This window comes from Terrapene carolina, unplaced genomic scaffold (assembly GCF_002925995.2).
Source record: "Terrapene carolina triunguis isolate 2854851 unplaced genomic scaffold, T_m_triunguis-2.0 Scaffold58, whole genome shotgun sequence".
NCBI lineage: Eukaryota > Metazoa > Chordata > Testudines > Emydidae > Terrapene > Terrapene triunguis.
This window is the reverse complement of record NW_020664409.1, coordinates 46,649,780-46,675,765: the sequence shown is the minus strand read 5'-3', so window position 1 is coordinate 46,675,765 and position 25,986 is coordinate 46,649,780. Positions and strand designations below refer to the sequence as shown.

Genomic DNA, 25,986 nt, shown 5'->3' with positions numbered 1-25,986 from the left:
AGAAACAATTCCTGTAGGGCTTCATGTCCCAAATGTTAAATTGGAGAGAGAGAATCCCCATGGCCCAAGCAAATTTCTCAGGACAGCAGAAGACACAAGAGGTTCTCTTTTTGCTGTGCAAATAATTCAGTCAAGAATCTGAGACTAACAGGCTGAAAAGGAAAATAGAATATCCAAGTCAACATTGATCCTCTTTCCCTGATTCCAATCTAGCCATGAATGGTCATCAAAGGAAATTAGGAAACATTCTGTTGTTCTTTATTTGATACAGTATTTTACAATGTGATAGTCACAACTGACAGGGTTGAAAAAGAAGGAAACAACAAAAGTACCCTACTGCTTAAATAATTCCTTTCAAAATGTAAATGAGACAGGGCCCTTCATTCAAGGATGTTATTCAAGAGGAGTGAAATAACCCTCCTAACAATGGGAAACCCTTAGCAAAAGGACCATAACATCATACAAAGTTAGAGAGCCCAGCACTTTTACCCAAGGTTGGAGTGATGGTAGCTGCCTTTGCAAGAGAGATGGTGATCCCAATCAAGCGGGGCTTGCTTTCAAAAGACTCCATCAACACAAAATTAGTCAGTGTCCACAAGACATCCCACCCTCGGTGAAGTTCTATATAAGAGAGCTACAAATATATTTTATTGAGCATCTGGAACCACTCACTAGGCATGGCATGATGTCAAATTTCATCCCTCAAGTAATCCTACATTAGAATGATGGACAGGGATGTAGAATGTATTGACAGGTTCCCCAGTTCAGCTACAGAATCCTCGAGTACTGTGCTGGTACAAGCCTCTCTGAATGGAAAGCACACCCACATCATCTTATAGCCCAGAGTAGTAAGACTTTTCAAAACAACAGCAAGATTGGTTTTCCAAAAATGGGATTAGCCTCTTGTTTTACACGCTGTCACAACAGCATCCTTTGAAGCATAATCTCTGTCTATAAGGACCTGTTAATTAGTCTCTATCATCTCTGTTACGGTGTTAGTCTCAAACTGGTGATTCTCTGAATTCTGGGATGCTGTTGTGTTTGCTTGATGAAAAAATGATGATCAGGATGCCAGAATAATTTCTAACACAGTTGGATTCTACTTTCCATATTTCTCAGGAAATTCTTTTCCTCCACCTACTCAAACACTCAACATTCCACAGCATTCCGAAGTATATTCCAAGAACACGCAATCAATCTTAAAGTCAACATCTATAGTCATCTCTTTTTGCCAGATGCGCCCAGCCCTCTGAGCATCTAAAGCTACTGTGGACAGGTGGAGAAAAAAAATTATATAGTCGATATCATGCTAGTTGCTGAGGGATTTAGAGCTCATTCCTCATCTTCTAGGATATCATCTTGGGGGAAAAAATGTCTTTGCAGGTCTTTATTAAGATCTTTATCAAAGACTTCAAAATGGACTACTTGGTACCTTTTGGTAGGAAGATGCTGCCAGAACCAGTTCCCAATGAATTTATAGCTCAAGGTACTTCTAATCTTTATTAACTTTTTTTTTTTTTTTTTTTTCCCTCCTCTTGCTGCTATGTTTTATTGCTCATTACTTTCCCCACCTTGGGTTATGTTACGATTCAGAATCTTAAAATTTAGTGTCTGATAATTCCAGAAAGAAAGTTAACATCTCACTCAATCTGACCTGACCATATTGTCTTCATATTGGGAGCCAGGAAGTGATTTTATTTAGCAATCCTCTCTCCTTATGGGTGAAAACGTTAAAGTTTTAATTATAATTGGTTTTATTTCTTACTAATTTGTCTTAAGTATTTCTACAGCTCTGGAAGAGTTCTAGCATATAGAAATGAGGAGCTTTGATTTGTGCTGGACTTCTCTAGAATCCCTTAGAAGCCCTTGAGATCCACATAGACCAAGACACAACACTACGCATTAGTGACTGACAGATGTTAAACCCAGAAAGGAAATTCCTGGGTACTAAATTTTCCACTTAACTTGAACACACCATAATAAAGGAAAACTAAGAAATGGTAATGCTGGTGCATATACCAAGAAAAAACAGCAAGGTAGCCATATTGATTCTTGCATCATAAGAAGGACAGCAGTATGTGCTATTTGCCATTAAAATGGACAATTTTGCATTCAAATATATTTGAGTATATTCAAACAATAACCTTAAATGTTATATTATTATTATTCTATATGTTTTTTAAATAGCACAAATACAACAGGAGATAGAGCCATAAAACAGTAACTTTCAGTAGATAAACATTTTGGAAAAGAGAAAACTACATTATTTCATAGTTTCTTAATCTCTCAAATGTTTTTCTTTTTTCCTTAGTGAAAACATCCATATGTTGTCTGAAGAAAAACAGAGGATAATGTTGTTAGAAAGAGTGAGTAGATTCTCTTCTATTATATTCACTCAGCAACTTAATGGTGTGTAAAGTGCTTTGAAAATGACTAGTACACACGTAAAGTTATGATGCAGTAAATGATTATTAAATTCTGGTGCACATGAGTATTTGCAAAGGAAAGTGCCTTTTCCAAGGAATAATGGGATTGATTTTCATTTACATTAAGACTAATTCACACCGTTCTCTTAGTGTACAGGATCTGAGAGTGAGTCTGTATATAATTTACTCCATCTTTAAGGACCACTTACACTTCACGATGTGTAAAGCAGACTTTGTATGAATGAGAATCGGGGCTAGTATTTCCATTTTAAGTAGTTGTAACACATTCTTGATTTGTTCACTATATTCTTTGATGTTTTTATAGCAGAAAATTAATCAAGGAATTAACCAGTGTAAACATCAGGGTTTCCTAGAGAATAATGGATATTTACAGTAATATTAAAGGAAATAATTCCACCAAGTGATCAGAGATTAAATAAATTCCATGAAAGTGATTGCAGACCAATTTTTCTTTTCACATATTAATCCAAGACGTGCTTACTCTTTTCAAAACAAGGCAATTAAAACACTGAGATACTAAGTATGAGAAATGCTTGAAACTAATTTCAGAAGAAACAAAGCAAAAGGATTTCATCCACTTCTCTGGCACTGTGTTAATTTATATCCTCTTAATTAAAAGTCTAATGTACTATACCCCTGGATGGACAGTTCTTTAAAAAAAAACTGACACTAGAACAGTGTTTATTATAATGCGGCCCAATTATTTTGTGTGGTTTTTTTTTTAAATGCAGTGTTTTAGTCTAGAATTTCAGTTCACAAATCAGGAAATTAGATTATTTCCCCTTTGTAAGTCATTCTTCTGTGTGTTGTATTTTGTATTCGAGTACTGCTCTGGACAGAGTTTCTGACTGATTGGACCGTGTCGGTGAAGTCACAGCTGTGTAGCTACTCCCCCTGGTGCAATGACTGGGAATATCATCGAAAATATCTGCTGTTTTTAATTGATTAGACTTTTTTTTTTTTTTTGAAGTACAAGTCTGAAAGGTTGAACAACCCACTTCCCATTTCCTTTTTTGTCTCCAGTCCCATTCCCACCTTCCTTTCTCTTCTTCAGAGTTAGGCTTAGTTTTTACTTCACTTAAAATTCTATTTTGAGCTTCACACGAGCTCCTAGTTCAGTATAATCAATCAGATTATCTCTGTTTCATGGTTAAGCTGTAGTAAGAGCAGGGAGATGACACTTCCCCCAGTGGCTTGACAGCAGGCTCAGCGGCACCATGGTGGTTGCCAGTTTTTTTAACTTTAAATGTCTGTACCTTTTTGCTTGTGAGGAGATTATAAACGTTTTCCTAAAATTCTGAAACCTACAACAAAAAGTAGTTTGTGCATGGACAGTGCAGTGTTCATCAGTTCAAAACTATTTGGTATTTATTACAGGTTTATGCTATATAATGAACATAAATATTAAACTGGTTATTCATTTTAGATTACTGTCTCCTACAGACATTACAACTTAAAGAAGAGGAAAATAAACGATTAAATCAAAGATTGGTAAGTACATTAAACATTTGTGCACTTGTCTGTTCATAAAATACTTTTTTCAAAAATAAACAAGAATTTTAAAAATGTAAATTCTAATAATTCTCTGCACACCTTAGAGTTTAACATGCAAAGTAGAACAAAGTAAGGAAAAGAAAAAAATGGCAATGAGGAGTGATCTAATTCCATATAAGATGTTTTTTCATTGTTGGGGTAAGGGCAGTTTTTCATAGAAGAAAACTTGGAGGCAGCAGGGTGGGGTGGAAGCAAAGGGAGACTTTTACTCTCACAAAGCATACAAACCAAACCAGTCTTTTGAAAAGACAGGCAAAAGCATTAACTCCAAGGGTCACATTTTTAATAAGGTAAACTTGCATAAATGCATGCACACGTGCACATCAGGCATTTGTGCAATTAATGGCCATTTATTAACTACCTTTTGAAAAAAATGATTCAGATGGTTTATGGACTATATTAGCTTTTTAAAAAATAAATTGTACTCAAAAGGGAGATTAGACCCTTGTGAGGGAATGGAAATGAGACAAGAGACATAACAGCTTGCCATATAATTCAGATGGAGTATGTGGGTAAGTCAGACTGCAACCCACATGAATTATATGGGGGTTAAGGTGACCAGATAGCAAGGGTGAAAAATCGCGACCGTGGGTAAGGGGTAATAGGCACCTATATAAGACAAAGCCCCAAATATCGGGATTGTCCCTGTAAAATTAGGACATCTGGTCACCCTAATGGGGGCATGCAATTCAAACTACTGCTCAGATTTCAGTTTAGGAGAGTAGGTGAAAAAAAGTGCTGAAGTTGGGGTAAGTATGGCAAGAAGATGGGAGGCTGGTCTTGGGTGCTTGACAAGGTTTGAGAATATCGGCCTAAAGAAGCAAGATGGATTGTAAGTATGTGATTTCTCATGGAGGAAGGTTGTCTCTTTCTGAATTTCCTGGATACTATCTGGCAACAAAATAAAGAAGTGTAAATTAAGACAAATCTTCTTAATTTTAGAGATTGAATGCTTGATATGAAGCAGATTTAAATATATATTCTGCAGAGTCCACTGTGTGATTTCCCCTTCCCAAGCAGAATGAGGATCTGCCTGTACTTACATCTTTCATTTCCTGGCTACTAGAAAGGGAAAGACAGCCCCCAGGGGACCATCTCAGATATCCATAGCAAAGCTAAAGCTTAAATTGAGGTTTCTTACATTATTTTATTTTAGTTGTAGGGGGGAGAGAGGAGAATTTGGTTGGCTAACTTGAATTCTTTAATTCTGGTGAGCTTACTCAAGTTCATGAGTTCTTCAACCACAACAACAAAAAAGTCCCAGTCTATATTTGATGACGTATTTGTTTCTATATGACTTAAATTTCTCTTGTACAGCAATATGTAAACTTTTTTGTTGCAAGCTATTGCATAATACACCTCATTCTTTTCCTTGTAAGTGCAGTTGATATTAATTATAGCATATGGCAAGAACTAGAAACAAAGTATAGGGAAAAAATCTACATTTAAAAAGGCAGCTGTGCTACAGCTGGTTAATAAAATAATGGATATCTTCAATTTCTTTCTAATTTACTTTGTCCAGTTATTTACTTTTTCTTTCCTTAAGGCCGAAGAGATTAATGTATAATTTATTTTGAAGTCTGGATAAATATGTATCATTGGAGCCAGATTACAGCTGGACCTGCATAAGTGCACCAGATAGGGGACAGGGTAGAACTGTGACTGAATAGTGGAGCCATTGCTCTTTGCTAATGCCATCAGTGGAACTAGCTTTCTTAGTGAGACACAGAGGTGCAGAGTGAGGACACAGCTGGCTGGGCTAGAAAGGAGTAGATGCTGCACTTTTTTGAAAGGATAGTGATGCTGTTGCTCCATTGTAACACAGCCTCTCCACCTCCCGCCAATGCAGGACTATCGTTTAAAGACACAATCCAGCCATCAAGATTGGGAATATTTTCACAAATTATGTGTGAACTGAAATACATTACTCTGGGTTTGTGAAGTACTGTGCACCTTTGTGGTCTGATGTAACCAATTGTTGGTAATTATGGTATACTTTGCAGATCTAAATTCCTCACACGTTGTAGACAGTATTTTTTTTTCTAATTTTTGTCTCCTTTTAAAAAAAATCTTGATTATATGTCCTAATGTGTATTGCCTGTTGTGTTACTGAAACACTAAAATTGACTTGTTAGGATAGCAATGATGGTTCTTCAGGGGTCTCTGTACATTCTTGCTGTATACTAATGGGATTGAGCACGTCTGGAGCTGACTGCAGAACTGTATAGAAAAGCAATGCCTACTGGAAGGGCGCAGGAGCTCTCTACTCAGTTACTAGCCTGTCTTTAAAGAGAACAGTGGGTTTTCCATGGGCTCAAGCATCCAGGGAGCATATCCTAATGACCCTTCTTCCTGCTTCTGCAGGCTTGTGGGCTTCTGTCCCTTTTTATAGTTTTGTTTGCCCCTCCTGACCAAACAGGAGATGGAAGTACAGGACCCTAAAGCTGTGCTGGCAAGTTAGTTATTGCATCATGCGGACACATTGGGAGATCAAAGTTCATATGCTCGAGCTCCCAGAACAACAGAAGGGAGCAATGAAATAGCAGTATGCTCAGTTCTTGAGAAGGGAGAATGCATCTCACTGCCTTTCCTCTTCAACAGCATTATATTCGTGTAGACATGGGGGTGCTTTGAGTGATGGGATGACACCTGAGGACGTTCCACCAAGAGTTGCTACCACTGTCTTTTGTTGTCTTCAGTACTTTGAGAACTGAACCTTCTTAACACTTTTGTAACAGTCTGGTAAAGACTGGATTTAAAAATTATGCCTACTTGTGTGATGATTAAATTACCGTTTCCATCTGAATAGTTTGTTTTAATTAATGCTAGGAACACTGGTAAACAAAACCTCAAAACTCAGAATAGTCTTCTCATCTGCTAACGTTCATTTTGGCATAAAATAAATAGCAGATGTAAGACTCTTTCACAAATGCAGAGAACCTCAGGTAAGAAATAGAAAGCTTACTGTGAAATAGACAGTTAATAAAACTTTGGTATGACTTAACTAATGTAGAACACGTGTGTGTGTGTGTGTGTGTGTTGGGGGCAGGAAGGAAATATTATAAAACAATGTCCCTATATATTAATTGTTTTGTACAGGTGAATCTCTTCAATTTATTCATTGTTCCCATCATTTCTTTTTAAAAAATCCATAATTAGATAATGAAATCTGTTTGCTTCAGAGGAAATTCTCATTTATCAGTCACTCTAAGGACAAAAAAAAAAAAAAACACCTCTGCTCATAAGGGGTTACTGACTAATGCTTTTAACCATCTTAATTTAAATGAAACAAGCACAGAAACAGTTTCCTTACCTTGTCAATTTTTTTTTAACTTTCCCTTTGTTTTTTAGTAGTTTACATTTAACACAGTTGTGACGGCATGGCTAGAAAGGGTTAAACATCCTGCAAAATAAATAACCCTCAGAAGACCCATGGAGAGATAATGTTTGTGTTTTTGTGTATTTACATATGTCTGAGTAGGGTGGACAATGTAATCAACAGTTCCTGGGTATGCTGTATTATGATAATTCAGAGGTCAAAAGAACATCCTATCATTTAAATGAATCGTAAACATGGGATATCTCTGTATTCATCTCTCTTTGAAATGTATAGCACAGGGATCGCCAACCTTTGGCATGCGGCTCGCCGGGGTAAGCACCCTGGCGGGCTGGGCCGGTTTGTTTACCTGCCACGTCCGCAGGTTCGGCCGATCGCAGCTCCCTCTGGCTGCGGTTCGCTGCTCCAGGCCAATGGGGGCTGCAGGAAGGGCGGCCAGCACATCCCTCGGCCCGCACCACTTCCCGCAGCCCCCATTGGCCTGGAGCGGCGAACCGCAGCCAGTGGGAGCCGCGATCGGCCGAACCTGCAGACGTGGCAGGTAAACAAACCGGCCCGGCCCACCAGGGTGCTTATCCTGGCGAGCCGCAGGTTGCCGATCCCTGGTCTAGCAAATAATCTGTGAATGGTGGAGGAACAAACAAATTGCCTTATGTTAATTCTGTAGCTAAGGTACTGGTGATAGACCTCCTTCATAGTCATGCTAATTACCTTTTGAATTCCCTACTTGTCAAAAGACATGAAATTGTATAAAGATCCTTGGGTTCTGATTCTGTTATCTCGGATCTGCTTAAGCTTCATCTGGGGAAGTTTGAGTCACAAGACTGAGGTCCCAGGTACGCTGGTACGCCTTGAATATGATATTTGGACATTGGACTGTAACCTGTGAACTATTTCTGAAAGAACTCTTTGCAACTATGAAGCCCACCATCTCTGCTATGAATCTGCATCTCAATGAATTGAACTCATGTCTGTATGTATATTGATCTTTTAACCATACTCTCTCTTCTGTTTTTTAATAAGAATTGGCTGTAGCGTGTATTTGGGTAAGATCTGGAATATTTAGTAACCTGGGAGGTAATGTGTCCAATCCTTTGGGATTGGTAGAACCTTTTCTTTTATATGATGAAATAAGATTTTCAGAAATCATCATATTTGACTTAGGTACCTGGATGGAGGCCTGAGGCTGGATCACTTTAAGAGAACTGTGTTGTTTGGACTTCTGAGTAACCAGTAAGGTAATAAATAAGATGTTTTATGCTGGCTTGGTAAATCTAGGTATTGGAATATCCACCAGCTTTTTGGGGATTGTCTGCCCCATTCTTTGCAGTTCACCCTAATTGAGTGACCACAGCTGGCTCCCCACTAGGACCCTGGTCACAGTGGTGTAGTCGGCAGGAAACACATTACCACAGGTTAATTGGGTTTTTGGATCAGAACCCCACGCTTGTCAAAAAATTAATTTTGATATTGGAGAGTTTAAGGGTTAAAAATCAGTTACAATGAGTGGCGCATGATCAAGATCCTGACAGAAAAAGCCTGGAAGAATTGTGCTCACAGAGGGGGTTGTCTTTTAAGAAAAAAGCCCCAGAGCAGGAACTGAAAAATCTATTAATTGCCAGTGATAAGGAAGCAGACCCAGCGAAAATGCTTGCAGTGAGAAACCAGCAGTTTGAACACGAACAAAAACCAGCTGATATGGAAAGAGAAGCTGCTGAAAAAGAACGCCTGTGTTTTGAACATGACCAAAAAATGGCATATATTCGATTGCAGGAACTAGAAGCTAAGGCAAAAGTGGACAGAGTTAAGCTCCAATTCAAAAGAATTAAGGAACCACAGGAATTGTATCATCCTGGAAAGCCAGCTCCTCTCAACAACAAAGATGGGGATAGAATCTATCCAGTTTATAACAGTGTTGGTATGTTGTATATAGGGATTGTCAATTAATCATGATTAACTCAAAAAAATTAATTGTGATTAAAAAAAAAAACGCAATTAATCACAGTTTTAATCACACTGTTAAACAATAGAATACCAATTGAAATTTATTAAATATTTTGGATGTTTTCCTACATTTTCATATATATTGTATTCTGTTACAATATCTGTAATTGGAATCAAAGTGTATATTATTTTTCATTACAGATATTTGCACTGTAAAAATGATAAACAAAAGAAATAGTATTTTTCAGTTCACCTCATACAAGTACTATAGTGCAATCTCTTTGTTGTGAAAGTGCAACTTACAAATGTAGATTTTTTTGTTACATAACTGCACTCAAAAACAAAACAATGTAAAACTTTAGAGCCTACAAGTCCACTCAGTTCTACTTCTTGTTCAGCCAATCACTAAGACAAACAAGTTTGTTTACATTTATAAAAGATAATGCTGCCCTCTTCTTATTTACAATGTCACCAGAGTGTGAGAACAGGCATTTGCATGGCACTTTTGGTGGCATTGCAAGGTATTTACATGCCAGATATGATAAATATTCATATGCCCCTTCATGCTTCGGGCACCATTCCGGAGAACGTGCTTCCATGCTGATGACGCTCATTAAAAAAATAATGCATTAATTAAATTTGTGACTGAACTCCTTGGGGGAGAATTGTATGTCCCCTGCTCTGTTTTACCCGCATTCTGCTGTGTATTTCATGTTATAGCAGTCTCAGATGATGACCCAGCACATGGTGTTCATTTTAAGAACACTTCCACTACAAATTTGACAAAACTCAAAGAAGGTACCACTTTGACATTTCTAAAGATAGCTACAGCACTCGACCCAAGGTTTAAGAATCTGAAGTGCCTTCCAAAATCTGAGAGGGACGAGGTGTGGAGCATGCTTTCAGAAGTCTTAAAAGAGCAACACTCCGATGCATAAACTACAGAACCCGAACCACCAAAAAAGAAAAAAATCAACCTGCTGCTGTTGGCATCTGACTCAGATAATGAAAATGAACATGCACTAGTCTGCACTGCTTTGGATTGTCATCAGCATGGACACATGTCCCCTGGAATGGTGATTGAAGCAGGAATATCCACTAGCTTTGGGGTTTTACTGCCCCATTCTTTGCAGTTCACCCTAATTGAGTGACCATAGCTGGCTCCCCACTAGGACCCTGGTCACAACAGTACTGTACTGGGTTGGGGGGTTTTGGGGCGTGGCGGGGATCTCTGCTGTCGCCTGATTGCGTACTTTTAGTTCCAAATGAGGTATGTCGTTGACTGGTCAGTTTATAACTTTGGTGTTTGTAACTCTGAGGTTCTACTGTATTAGTTATATTTCACACGGGTCACTGAACAGCCATCAGAGGGTAATAATTTTTGGTAACTACTAAGTTGAACCAGATTTGGAACCTACAGCCTCGTGAAGGGCCTCATATCCTATTACAAATCCCTTAAGACAATCCATACCCCATTGAATTTATTCCTGTTACTTGTGGCTTAGAACTCTAGAGCTAGTTAACAAGATGACTTTCAGTCCTATATCCAGGTTTGAGCACCATTTCAATGAAAAATTATTACACAAGGGCCTGAATCAGCACTGCATAAATCTAATTTTACACCAGTGCATCAATAAAGTTAAAAATATCTGTCTGGGAATGGGGAAAGGTGACCAAACACTTGGAGCTAGCAGAGTTTTATTGAGGAAAAAAAAATCCACTTGGCTTAAGGAACTGGTAGAGTAAAACAGTTGCAAGACAGCTGGAAGAGACTAAGCACTAATATCTATTAGTTGCAACAAAATATTCCTATTTTTGTATTTAGCTACTTTTCCAGATAAATAAAACTTCCGTATTTACCTGGCCTTTCTAGCTAGAGTGTTGTAAGCATGAAGTATGCTTGTGAGGTGAAGTCCAGAAGTTACTTGGTGGTTTAGGTATATCTGTGGATATAAATAAATTCAGATGAATAAAAGTTTATTTTAGGAGAACTTGTCATAAACATTGACCCACAGTTTGCTGAGAAATCATGTCATTTATGGAAGTCTAAATTTCACTTTATAACCTGTCCGCGATAGCCCTGCAAATGGTGAGGCTGAGATAAAAGACCGGGCAAGCTGTGAAGTAAGTTCTCTAACAGGATTCATTTATAGCTTTACTCAATTATTGAGTAAATCCTATGAGGTTCAATTCAGCCTTGTTGATGAAACAGCTGAGGAGACAGTTTCCTTTTCTAGGGAACGAACTAGTGGTCCAATCTAACAAATATGAAATAGGCTGACCCAAAAAGCAAAATATAAATATATAATTCTCTTTCACTGATTGTATGCTGCAAGGGGCTTGCCTGAACTAATTCCTGGTGCTCAGGAGTTATTAAAAATAGATTGACAAATATTTGCTATTGTACAAGACGTCTACAAACCTCCTATTCTCACTGCCAAAGCCAGGACTGGTTCATTCATGGGACATTTGCAACTCATTCCACACCCAAGAGAGGGAATGTAATGGTTTACCATTTCACACTTAATACTGCCTGGAGGAATTGTAAGATTTGGAAGGTTTGGGTGAGATTCTCACACCTGTTTCTGCCCCTGTATGCCAGGTAAAAAAGCCCACAGGGCATTAGTTCCAGCCCCAAAGGAGAATTCCCACAGTACAGGAACTGAGGCTATGTCTACACTATAGCAACATAACTACGGTGCTGCAGCTGTGCCTCTGGAGCACTGTAGCTGTAAATGTTTCCTGCATCGATGAAAGGGGTTTTCCATTGATGTAGTTAATCCACTTCTTTGAGAAGTGGTAACTAGGTCAATGGAAGATTTCAGTTGCTCTAGCCACATCTACACCAGAGGTTAGGTCAACCTAACTATTGCGCTCAGGGCACAACATTTTTCACAGCCAAAAGCAACATAACTAGGTTAATCTAATTTTTAATGGTAGACCAGGCTTGAGTAATACAGCCAGAGGGTGTCCTCTGAAGGCCTCCTTGCAAGTCCTGGCATAGGGAGACTTGCTGGGGTGGGTTTCTGGGAGTGGAAGGGCATGTCAGGACAGGGCTATAGCATATAGAGCTGCAGAGATTGTGGGCAGTGCTGCTGTTAATGCCACAGGCCACTCTGGTCCCTGGAGCAGCCCAGAATCAGGAAAAGGGACAGAGATGTCTTATAGAAGCCCAGCACAGAATTTCACCCATGACTTGTAGTGCAGACACGTTTTTTAACCTGACAGGATCATCAATAGCCAACAACTACTCGGATCAAAACTTCTGTAGGGCAAAGGAGCCAGAAATTTAGCATTATGGTGAAATGGTAGCATTTTCATGTTAGGTTTGCAACAGGGGCATATAAGCAGGCGGGGGTCGGGGAGGGGGACAGGGGGAGAGCAAGCTCCTGCTATGGCCAAGGCAGGGGAAAGAGCGAGCTTCTTTCAGGGCTGGGGTGGTGGGGAGCAGTGAGCTCTTCCTGAGGCCGAGTGCAGGGGGGGAGAGCAAGCTCCTGGAGTGGGGACAACAGAATGCGTCTCTCCAAAAGGGGTCGGATTTTAATTTCTACACACACCACTGGTTTGCAACCACCTTTCCATTCTAAAACCCTGTTTATCTTACTATAACCTTGTCTTGGAAAATTGGTTCGATTTGAAAATTGTAAGATTTATTCTGAGGACAAAGGAGAGTTACAAAGGTTCTATACTTTACAAACTTGTTTTTGTTACAGAATAATTTTTTGAGTTAAAAAATTAGTCTGATCTGAAATTATTACTTTGTCTTGCATTTTGTCTTCCTCTGCAGCACTACCCATGCATACTTGATGTATTGTTAAATCTCCTTTAACTTGTTAGCCCAACCACATTTGGAAAAAAAAGAGATGGTGATTAAGAAAAGCTAATGACTATTTGTATTTATTTATTCATTTGTAATGTGGTAATAGCTAGACGCTCCATGGCAGAGAGCCTGGAACCTCTGGCATGGTGGGGTTGTCCCAGAGCCATGAACCCTGGAAGGGTAGGGACCCCGGCCGCAGAGTACTCTGCAGCAGGGGAGTTAGAGCACCTGGGGCTTCAACACCCTTCTGGAAAGCTTCTGTCAATTTTACTTTGCAGAAAGTGAAATTGACAAAAGCCTTCCAGGCAGGCAGCTGTTACTTTGATTTTTCTGATGAAAAATCAACATTTTTCAGCAAAACTGAAATTTTTTCACAGAAGATTTTAATTCTGTGAAAAAGACATTTTTGTCAGAAAATCATTCAGACGGAAATTTTTTCAACTAGTTCTATTACTGGTACACCACTTCAGAAATTTCTCTGTAGAAACTCTACAGCTCCCTAACCTTTATGCCATCTGCCAAAAACATGAGCTCTGCGTATTAATGGTAACTCAGTAGTAAACCTGGGTTAATGCATGTAAGCACAAATATCAATTTACAGATAACAAAAAAATGATCTTACTGGGGTAACCTGAAAAGAATATAAATATATTGAAAAAGGATATGTTGATTTATTTAAGACTTAAGTTATTTTAGGAAATCATGCTGGCTGTTATGTTGTTACTTGGCTTCATAATAGTACAGAAACTAGAGAGCCTATATGCTATGCCAGATTTGATAGTTTGAAATGTAAGCATGTTGCCACCAAGTTTCTTACAAAATAATTACTTCAATGTTCGCCTTCCATTATTCTTCTCTGCCTGAATTGCAACAGGCACAAACCTGGAAAGTATTTTTTTTTCTTGATCTTTTTGTAAAACCTGAGTTTGCAGTAATGTTTTAATGCTACTCTTTGCTTGGATGCTATTGCATTAAGATAGAGAATTCATATATTTAAGGTATTATGTATAATAGACAATGTACACACTAAATACTTCACTTTTCACTAAAGTCAATGTGTGAGTCTCCCCTAGCAGCAGCAAAATAAATACCTGAAGGCTCTCCTTTTAAGAAATGGTACTATTGTATTTTTAATTATTTTGCACATTAACAATAAAGGCAAAAGAGAATGGTAGGGTTATTTTAAATCTTTGGAAACGCTGGGCAATAGGAAACTTCTATTTCTTTCTATTGAAAGGTTGTCAGACTGTTTGTCTAGATTGTGAATCTCACAAGGATATATTAGAAGTGCTATTGTAACCCATGCCTGCTGGGTGTGGTGCTCTGTCCCTCTCTGGTGGCACCTAGACCACTTAGAGATTAATGCGTCTGCTACAGCCTTAGCTAAACATGGAGTATAGGCTCATGCACTAAGCTTCAGAGGTCCCAGATTCAATCCCACCTGCCAATGACTGGGGTCTGTCAGCATTACACTATGTTAAGGAGTTTTAAAACAAAAATTAAGTAATTATCTAAACAAGGTTAAAATTGTCTGAAAACTGTTAAAATGTAAAAATAAAATGTTAAAACTGAAACAGTAACAAAATGTTACTTGTATAAAAGACCAAGAAATGTAAGGCTTTGGCTTTACAAATCAGAAGATAACTAGATAACTTTCTCAAGTATTGCAAATTCTGCAAGATATTTCAAACTGGCAAACTGGGAAGAACAATTTAAACTACTTTTACACATTTGATAGGTTCCAAATTTAATTGTGAACTTTCAGGGGGAAAAAAGACTTATTTGTATATTGAGGCTGATTCAAAGGTGACATTGTCTCCCATGTATAGCAGTGCTCAAAATTAATCTGATTTTAGACTGTATAAGAGAATGATACCGGAAATGTCATTATTAAAAGTTCAGTACATCCTTGCGTATTTTGCACTGCTTTCAGCTTTGGTCTCTTCATCTTAAAGTAAGAGCAGAAATAGAAAGTTTGGAGAAGAGTGATGTGAGAAATTAGTCATGAAGGGGCTTCCATACTTGCAAAGAGTACTGATACTGGTTTTTTTCGTTTTGTTTTGTTTTTTTGAAGAGAGGTTGTCGCTAGGATACATCATACTTGTATACTGACTAATGAGTTAGGTTTCTATCATGCGAATACTTACACAACATGTGAGTAGTACTGTTAGTGGGACTGCTTGCATGTGTAAGTGTTTGCAGGATAGAGGCCATTAAAGACCCTCTACACCAGTGGCGGGCCACACACGGCCCGTCAGGGTAATCCGCTGGTGGGCCACCAGACAGTTGTTTACATTTGCACAGCCGCCTGCAGCTCCCATTGGCCGGGAACAGTGAACCGCGGCCACTGGGAGCTGCGGGCGGCCATGCAAATGAAAACAAACTGTCTGGCGGCCCGCCAGCGGGTTACCCTAATGGGCTGTAGGTTGCTACCACTGTTCTAGACATTCCATTGTACCTTTAACAAGGTCGCCTGGTCAAATTAAAAGGCAAATTTTAAATTTTAATAATAAATGATTTTAATAAGTAATGATTTGCAATTACATTTCACCTTAATTAAGCTTTAGAACACCTCTGTGCCATAGGGAACTATTACATCCAGTGTCAGGTCTCTGTGTCTAGCCATTTGACAACACTCCCCAAGGTATTGAGTTTAGCTGTCATTTGAGGCTGGACAAATGGGAGGGACGCAAGGGAGTTAGGCAGCCAGCTCCCATTGAATATTAGTGGGAACTGGGAGCCTTAAACCCTTAGGCACCTTTGAAAATTGTATCTTAAATGTAGTGTGCAAGTGCCTGCATCAACAAGGCAGTTACACAACTTTCTAAGACAAATTGTTTTTAAAGTACATAGATCTGTGCTTTTCATTATGTACATTTGCATAGTTGAAAATGGTTTCTTCTAAGGCTTTCTTTTTGTTTTGATTGTTTCTCTCTGAAATTTACTTCTTTGGCAGAAAGGCTTTTCTTTATTTTCAGGGTGGGAGTGAGGAAAGAAAGAATAAGCAGCTGGGAAAGAAGTCATTCACAATGCAACATTATTTAAATCATCTGATTGTGCATTAAAAAAACCCTTAGGTTACTATGATCTGAAAATGTTTCACTGAACTGTCCTAAAAGTTTTTCAAAATATAGGATGCGAAAAGAGGAAGCAACCTCTTTGTTTGGCACTTGTGTTAATGAACCAAGACACAAGTAGCAGCACAGAAGTAATTTCTCAGAGAATAAATACACTTATGAAAACCTGTTAATATTTGAGGAGATTAATCCTTTTTCCCTCAATGGGGTATGTAGCTACTAAGGATTCCTTCTCACCAAAGTAACCTAGTCCTAGGATTGTTATCAAAAGTAGGTGATTATTGGATTTGACTTAAAATGTATGTGCCTGTTGCATAAAATTATAGCCATGTTTAAATCTGGCCTTCAGTATCTGTCAAATTTCTTTCCTTTTTAAGTATTTTCATATCTTCAATGTTTTAGTTAATCAGTTTGAACATGTGTGTAGCTCTGTCTTATTGAAAAATGTTTTTATGCACTTGAATTCTTTCAATACATGACATTTAAAAGTACATCATCTACTGCACAGTTAAACAATGGAACAAAAATACATTTTGAGGTGTGGCCATTCAGGTGAAAAAATGCATTTTCAAAAGAGGAGCTAAAATCATTGAAGATGAAGGATTTATATATATTTAAAAAATATATTGAAAAGCACTGCAATGAATTGCCCTTAATTTCTTGTAGGTAAAATTGTGATTCTGTGCGGTACTTTTTGGTATACTCCTTTGGTCACGAGGAGTTATCCTGAAAAACAAAACGTCATATAATTTCTCAAATGAGGTATCTGCCTCCACTGTCCACAGGACTGAGTATAAATTCTTGAACCTGAACTTTTTCATCTCCTTTGTTTGCTAATATGCCTTCCACCTTCTCTGCAACATTGCTGCATCACTTCCACCTCTGCTGAAACTTTCATCCTTGTCTTCAACTCCTTTCAGCCTGGTCTCCACAAGTCTTATCCTACCTGCACCAGCATGTGTTAAATGCTTCCGCCCACTTTCTCACACATACAGGTAGTTTGATTTATATTGTGCCCAATCATTAAACACTTCATTTGCTCGCTAATTATTGCAGGTTCTACTCCAAAATTGTCCTGATTGTTTTTAAAACGTCCATAAACTTTATCCTCTTCCTTGCTCCTTTCTCTTGTCTAGCTTTGTTAAGTTCTCTGACCCTTCACACAGTCTCACCATGGTTAGTATAAAAGTAACTGTCTCTTCAACTGCCTACCATCTGCAGCAGTTTTCTTATGCCTTAGTGATGCTCTGCTTATTTTTATCTCATCTAAAAATATCTTCTTTTTCTACCTCTTAAGTTTTCTTTCACTCTGATATTAACTCTTTAAAGTGTTTTGGGCTATAGTTTGAGAGGCCATACAAAATAAAATTTCATTTATGTAATTATTATTCTTTTCATATTTTTTTATATTATGGAAGCACCTGAAATGTGCTGTTTCAATCCCTGTCCTAAAAAGCTTACATTTTAAAATGACCAAAGCAAAATACAAGAGAAGGGAAAGTATACACACAAACAAAATGGTCAAGATGGTAATGTTAGTTTTAATATTTTTGTCATGGTTCGTATATAAATCAAAACAATCTTAATTGCCCCCTATCTACAATGTATACTGCCAGTATTTTATAGTTGTTTGCTTTTTCATTATTTTTCTAGATGTCCCAAAGCATGTCTTCAGTGTCTTCAAGACATTCTGAAAAAATAGCTATCAGAGAGTAAGTATATTTTTATTCTCACATTTTGTTCTTGTTATGGCTCAGTAAATGTTATGTCTTCAGTAACAAATGTACAGGTAAAGTATGTGGAAGTAATGTGTAGTAATTCTTTTCAGCATCTAACCACAAATTCATGTTTGAGACTACAGTGAATTTCCTTAGTAATAAATCTTTATTAAATTTATGATTCTTTATATTCTATTACAATCAAGCTTTCAATACATGGTCCATGAGGCTACAAATATATTTTTAAATGATTTGTATAACTTTATCACCATAATTTGGATTCATTCTCATTTCATGGCTTTTCTATAATGATAAATCTTGTTGGGGATTTCAGCTATGATTTTATGTCCAAGAAATAATTAATCCATTCAGAATAACTCTGCAGTGCTAAAAATATGCCCATATGAATTCCCAAGATTACTTCTGAAGATGCCTTTTTTCAAAGAGATGTGTATCATGGTAACTGGCTAGGCACTATTAAAAATTGCTGGGGGCAAATCCGGGACCTGCAGATGTCAGTGGGCTTTTTGCTATTAACTTCAGATTTCACTGTTGGTGTTTACAGCAAGGTCATCCTTTTCTTTAAGAAGCAACAGAGAGTCCTGTGGCACCTTTAAGACTAACAGATGTATTGGAGCATAAGCTTTCGTGGGTGAATACCCACTTCATCAGACACACTTCGTCACCCACGAAAGCTTATGCTCCAATACATCTGTTAGTCTTAAAGGTGCCACAGGAGATTCTGTTGGTTTTTACAGATCCAGACTAACACGGCTACCCCTCTGATACTTTTCTTTAAGGTATCTTATTTTATGCGTTAGTACCCACTTCTGATCATCTGAGTTCGTATTGTTACTTATAATAATGTGAGGTAAAAAGGGGTGTTTCAAGTTGAGTGCCAAGTAATTTTATCATGATTAAGAACAAGCAAGATAATTGCAATTAACTATTATTATTATTATTATTTTATTTATTATTATTAAGCAAAGGAAGGTCTGAGAGATGTTGGATCTGAACTGGAAAGTTGTTTCTTGATGTAGCTCTGTGGCTGTCTTAGAGACATTGAGCAGAGATGAGAGGCTGCATTGAGAGTGTTGCATGGAGTTGAAAGATGGGAGTGCTGCTAGTTTGCTTCCTCAGTTCAGAGAAGCTTTATCCCGCTCTTTCCTCTGATCCTTGGAAGGAGGAAAACACCTCTTTTAGGGTTGGCTGGATTCAGATCTGCTGTTGTCCTTTCACTGGCTCATGGGTTGGTCTTAGTAATATCTTCAGTTCATGACATGTAGTCTGTTAATTCATATGCAGTGTACATTTAATTGTCTTTGTTCCCGTGGCAGGAAATTTTCAGCATCTTTAGCGTTTTAACTATTTTTTTTATTCAGTCCATTTTCTTAAATATCGCTTGAGTTCCATCAGAGCTTAATAGGAGTTGAAATTTGGTTTCAGATGGGCCTATACATCCTTACGTCAGAGATAAAAGTTTTCCAGTTCTTAAAATAGTTTTTTAAACTTAATTGTTAAAAAGGGTCTTCAAATTAAATAGCCATCCAAAAAGGCATTGGCTGCTCTTCTTAACAGTCCATGCAAAGTCCTTTTCTTTTTGAGTTTGGAAAGGAAATTGCTTAACTAAATAACTTAATTCCCCAATTAATATAAATATTCTGTATTCATTGCTGTGCAGTTATAGCAATGTCATTGAGTTCCATAGTGGTACATAAAACATCTTGCCTTTAACATAGCAATGACATTAGGAAGTTTTTACATTAGAAGATGCTTGCATTTGGATGTAAAACATTTGCAAATGCACATCTCAGAAGAGGTCCATACAGTCTTTTAGCATCTAAGGAAAAGCATTACACAAAGCTTTCACTTTTAAGCAGGAACATGAATTTAAAAGTGCCTGGTATTAAATGAGTATATTGATATAACAGGCGTCACCGAAACTTGGTAGGACGATGCTAATCAAAGGGACACAGTAATACCAGGGTATGAAATACATAGGAATGATAGAGTAGGTCATGCTGATAGAGGAATGGCATTATATGTGAAACAAAGCATAGAGTCAAATATAGTGGAAATCTTAAATGACTCAAACAGTACCATTGAATCTCTATGGATAGAAATCCCATGCTTCAAGAATAAAAGTATAGCAGTAGGAATATACTAGTGACCACCTGACTAGGATCATGATGGTGATTGTGAAATGCTCAGGGAGATTGGAAAGACTATAAAAATAAAAAACCCAATAATAATGGGTGATAGCATCTACCTCCAGATTTATTGGGTACATGTCATCTCAGGACCAAATGCAGAGAGAAAATTTCTAGACACAATTAATGACTGCTTCTTGAAAAAGCTTGTCCTGGATCCCACAAAGGGGGAGGCAATTCTTTATTTAATCCTAAGGTGTGCTCAGTATTTGGTCCAAGAGGTGAATATAACTGAACCACTTGGTAATAGCAACCATAGTGTAATAAAATTTAACATTTCCATAGGGGGAAAGATATCAGAGAAACCTACCACAGTAGCATTTAAATTTCAAAAAGGGAAACTACACAAAAATTAGTAGATTAGTTAAATGTAAATTAAAAGCAAGATGCATGGAAACTTTTGAAAAACACCACAATAGAGGCTCAAAATATTAGTTGTGCTATAAGCACAAAAGGGGGGAATGTGGAAGCAGAATTAAAGTAAGGTACACGTTTTAGTCAGTCAGGTTTAAGGATAGAGTGAAATGTAACCCTAACAACGCGAGAATTGTAAGAGATGCTGCTTCACGCCTTGCTTTTCTGCTTGCTTTAGTTGATAAGAATGGAATGCTGATTTAAGCAGAAACCTTGAGATAAGGTAGTGTCTGGAGGGAGTTTGTATAAACAAAGGATAACCATTAGCCATTGGTGCATGTAACGGGAAGGTATAAATACTTGTCTTATGCTGCTTGTAGGGGGAAGGTCTGCCTAAGGTCAGGGGCCATCCCTGTCCGACCACAGTCTTCCCTTGCAATTGCTCGTAATAAAACTCTCTGACTTTTTGCTAACAAACGTAGAGTGAGGACTTGTTTTCTTCCACAGCCCCAGTTTAAAAAAAAAAACAGTGAAAGGACAAGGGTGATCCAGTGGATATAGTGTACTTGGACTTGCAGAAAGCTTTGACAAGGTTCCTCACCAAAGGCCGTTAAGAAAAAAGGAGTCATGAGATAGGAGGGAAGGTCCTCTCATGGGTCAGTATCTCATTAAAAGATAGATAACAAAGAATTGGAATAAGTGGTCAGTTTTCACAGTGGAAAGAAGTAAATATTGGGGTCCCCCAAGGATCTGTACTGGGACCAGTGCTGCTCAACATATACATAAATCATCTGGAAATGGGAGTAAACAGTGAGGTGGCAAAGTTTGCAGATGATACAAAATTGCTCAAGATAGTTAAGTCCAAAGCAGACTGCAAACAGTTACGAACGGATCTTTTTAAAAAAAAGAAAAAAAAGGGTGACTGGGCAACAAAATGGCAGATGAAATTCAGTGTTGATAAATGCAAAGTAATGCACATTGGAAAACATAATCCCAACTACACATACAAAACAATGAGATTTAAATTAGCTGTTACCACTCAGAGATATTCCCCCCCCACACCTTCCCATGTATTGGTGTCCCAAGGACCTCTTGATGCCAACTGGCAGAGGGTACGGGGCTACATAGGGGTACAAGTGTCCCCTCAGTTCGCCAAAAGAATGTCATGTAAGGTTTCTAATCAAAACCTGTGTTACACTAGTCATCATAGTCATTGTATGGAAAATATGTGAGGAATTATGTGTATATGCTGAAAATTATGTTCTCTAAATCTTGTAGTTAAAGGCAGGTCACTCATTTGTAGTGCTCCTTGAGCCGAACTTCTCCAGACAAGAGGTAGGAGATACTTATCTCCCTGGTGGACCATTGTATACTGTGTGGCCTACAGCCAAAGTTTATTAACATACTGAGGCCTGATCAATACTAGTAAATTAGGTTGGTATTGCTACGTCACACAATCCATACCTCTGAGCGACGTAATTAAACTGACCCCCCATTGTAGAATTCTCCCATTGGCCTAGCTACCGTTTCTCAGGGAAGTGGAATACCTATACCGACAGGAGAACCTCTCCCATCAGCTTAGGTAGTGTCTTCAGTAAAGCGCTACAGTGGCACAGCTTCATTTTAGGTGTGAACAAGCACTGAATCAGCTGCTAATGAAGAGCTTTTGGAGACTTCAGAAGTAATTCACAGGAAGAGGTAAACAGCAGGAAGGTGGAACACCCTGTTTTCAGATGAATATCAAAGGTCTGCTCTGATATATGTGAAGGGGGATATCAGTCATCGTGGTTGAAAAAACTGGGGAAAGGGCTTGAGATAAACTATCCTGTAGGTCTTGTGAGTTAAGTTTAAGCTCTAGAAAGCGTGTTACGATTTTGTTTTATATGTAATCATTTTTCCAATGTTTTCTTACTATCATTTGAAAATAAGCTTATTCTTGCCTTCACCATAATATATCTATATGCTGTGTGTTAAGCAGAGTAGTGATCCTGAGTTGAATCGTGTAAGCTGTGTGACAGACCCAGACCAGTGGGGTACAGGAGTCTGGTAGAGGGCAAATATACTGGTCACTGGATGAGTAGTTTTCTGTTCCCTGAGTGACCAGAGCAGGGGCTGCACTACGGTAATCAGGAACCTGCTAGAACCAGTTAAGGCAGGCAGGCTAATTAGGACACCTGGAGCCAATTAAGAAGAAGCTGCTAGAATCAATTAAGGCAGGCTAATCAGGGCACCTGGGTTTTAAAAAGGAGCTCACTTCAGTTTGTGGGGGGAGTGTGAGGAGCTGGGAGCAAGAGGTGCAAGGAGCTGAGAGTGAGAGGGTGTGCTGCTGGAGGACTGAGGAGCACAAGCGTTATCAGACACCAGGAGGAAGGTCCTGTGGTGAGAATAAGGAAGGTGTTTGGAGGAGGCCATGGGGAAGTAGCCCAGGGAGTTGTAGCTGTCATGCAGCTGTTACAGGAGGCACTAGAGACAGCTGCAGTCCACCGGGCCCTGGGCTGGAACCCGGAGTAGAGGGCGGGCCCGGGTTCCCCCCAAACCTCCCAATTGACCTGGACTGTGGATTCTCCCAGAGGGGAAGGTCTCTGGGCTGTTCCCCAACGCACATGGTGAATCTTTGAGGCAAGAAAATCCACCAATAAGCGCAGGACCCACCAAGATAGAGGAGGAACTTTGTCACAGCTGGTTTGTGCTATTCCTTTGTGAGTAGAGAATGGCCTGAGAGTTCAGTGCATGGTCAGTGGAACAGGGGCTGATCTCTCCAGAGGGATGGTCAAAGGTTGGTTTGTGCCTATTGCTAACCTATATAGAAAGAATGAGGCCTGGAAAGTAGTGCTTGGGTTGCCAGAGACTGGTGGAGTTAAGGAGCTGATCCACAGCAGGCACAGACAAGACTCCCTCATGCTTATAGCAGGTGGTGGCAAGGTGCCTCACAACCCTGGGTAGCCCCTGGCAAGCATCACGGCTGCTTATGTGTAACTTCTTGCAGAAAAATTTGGTTGAAGCACATTGTTCGGAGAAAAAAGAGGCACCAAAAGATTTTTTTTTCTTTTTTTCTTTTTTTTTTAAACGGTGAGGAATTGACACTGTCCTCATAGGAAACCTAATACTCAATTAACTGGCATTACAAAATGTACAGATATGTATAAATTCTAAAATGTGTTTCAAATAGTGATAAGTAGGTTTGTGTAATGCTTTAAAAAAGTGCTTTAGTAATCAGTGTAAATATTCAATACTATATTTTTATATTTTGCTGTTAAGTATTCTTATTTCATCCAGTTTTCAGGTTGGCGATTTGGTTCTCATTATCTTGGACGAACGCCATGACAACTATGTATTATTTACTGTCAGTCCAACATTGTATTTCTTACATTCAGAGTCTCTTGCTGCGCTGGATCTGAAGCCAGGTGAGTGTGGTAAGTGTCAGATAACTCTGTGGCATAATGTTCTGAGGCACTTAACATAATCTTATACCCTTATTTTTCTAACAGCTGTTTAATAATTACGTTAATAGTTGAATGTTTTAGCTATAGACATAATGTATATGTGTAGCAAAAGTTGTAGTTAATCTGACATTGAGATTTTCGTTATAGCCTCATTCAGTAATTTTCTGAAAGGTGTTTTTTTTTTTAGGCAGAACTTTTCCATATTACATATTGTCCCAGAAGTGAATACTTTGGACAGTTAGAGCAAAATGCATTCATCCTTTTTTGATTTATGCTGTAAAACAAATTTAAGACTATATTTCTGCATACATACATACATACATGCACATTTGATACGTGTACCATAAGAAATTACCATTAGGCTTAGTCATGTTACTATTTATGGTACTAAAATAACTACAAAGTATTGATGATGGCTGTGTAGGTCTGTTTTTTTTGCTGCTGTTTACAAAATTCAGGTCTGAGTCCATTGCAGAGGCTTGAATGTCCACCTGTGCTGTAGAAGGAATTGACTTAAAAAAAAAAAAAAAAAAAAAGACTCAGTTTTATTTAAAGGTATTTTCCCTTCAGGCAAGGAAATCCCCTGCAGCATGGATGGAATTTTATGGATCTGTATGTTCGGTGTGAGAGAATTGAGAGAACCATAACTTTTTGTTTCCTGATTTTTAAATGCCTACCTTTGCTGCTGTTTCTCAGCCCTACATAAATGAAGTTCAGCAGTTCTCAAATTCTTTCAGGAAAATGTGTGCTTTAGATCAAGGGTTCCCAAACTTTTTGCCAGCATGACCCCATTTTAGTGAATTATTTCCTTGTGGGCCCCAGACAGCATGGAAGCCACCATTTTGAAGAGCACAGCATGCCTTGAACATATGGTACATGAGGTCACACTGTGCGGAGAATGCCATTTGGTAGAGCAAAATGGTGTTCTCCATATATTATGACCTCGCACACACCGTACATGTGAAGTCATACTGTGAAGAGCAAAATGACATCTTCTGCACCTTGGGAATCTCCTCAACCCCATCTGCTGATGGTGGGACCCCATTTGGGGACGCAGTCCACAGCCAGGGAACTGCTGCTTTAGATATTGTTAATCCTTTGTACTCAAGTTTAGCGAAGCAGGGTTTCTCTGCGTTTCAAAGTTTTTGTGGGGTACTTAGTTCAGTTCTCCCTCAAGTAAGCTTAGGAAACTGCAGCTTCCTTTGGTTGCTATTTGTGTTTATTCACTTCAGTGTTCCTAGTGTTTTGTTTGCTATTATGATATGCAGTGCATGAAATGAGTATTTAAAAGTAAACTTAAAGTAGCTAGTTCATTGAAAATCTTCTCTGCAACATAAAGGCCATGGCCTCTCAAAATCTGTTCCCTGTGCCCCCAGTTTTGGATGCAATGAACATTATTGAGGGCATGTATCAAAAGATAGTTTTATATTCCTCTCCTAATCTGTTCATGAAGGCTTCCACAGGTATCGGAAGGAAAACTGCCACCATAGAACATTTTCTCCATTAGCAAACCATGGCATAGCGTTATGATGAATAACACTAGTAACTTTTTGTTGTTCTTTGAGTGCTTGCTCATATCGATTCCAATTAGTGCACGATCATCGGAAGACTTTTACCCTAGCAACACTCGGTGGGTCGGCTGAGGCGCCCCCTGGAGTGGCGCACTTATGGTGCCGGATATATGCCCCTGCTGACCCAGCGCCCCCTCAGTTCCTTCTTACCGCCCGTGACGGTCGTTGGAACTGTGGAGCGCAGCTAGCTGTTCTCCACTCACCCTAGCATAGTTCTCTTTAGTGATAGGTAGTTGTTAATAGTTGTTTACAGTTGTAGTAGTTAGATTAGATTAGTTTCTTTCTGAGAGGGAGTGGGGTCTTCCCCTCCCCCCTGCAGCCCGGTGCCTAGGCCCATGCCGGGGTCTCCAGGTTTCAAACTCGGCTTGGCTGAGGCCGATGCCAACAGGAGACCCCCACGACTCCTGCCTAAGGTGTCTGGGGGAATCCCATCAAGCGGACAAGTGCCGCATTTGCAAAAGCTTCAAGCCAAGGACCAGAAAGGAGCGGGATTCTAGAGTGAAGCAGCTCC

General features: G+C 38.8%; 1 protein-coding gene across 1 annotated transcript in view; it reads left to right on the top strand.

Moving 5' to 3' along the window:
* RB1CC1 (RB1 inducible coiled-coil 1) overlaps positions 1-25,986 on the top strand; it is a 163,297-nt gene that overhangs the window by 128,028 nt on the left and 9,283 nt on the right. Inside the window, exons 18-21 of the mRNA XM_029914331.1 lie at positions 2,312-2,366; positions 3,891-3,938; positions 17,833-17,891; positions 23,738-23,865. Coding sequence (XP_029770191.1) covers positions 2,312-2,366; positions 3,891-3,938; positions 17,833-17,891; positions 23,738-23,865 — 290 coding nt within the window. The remainder of the gene's footprint in view (positions 1-2,311; positions 2,367-3,890; positions 3,939-17,832; positions 17,892-23,737; positions 23,866-25,986) is intronic.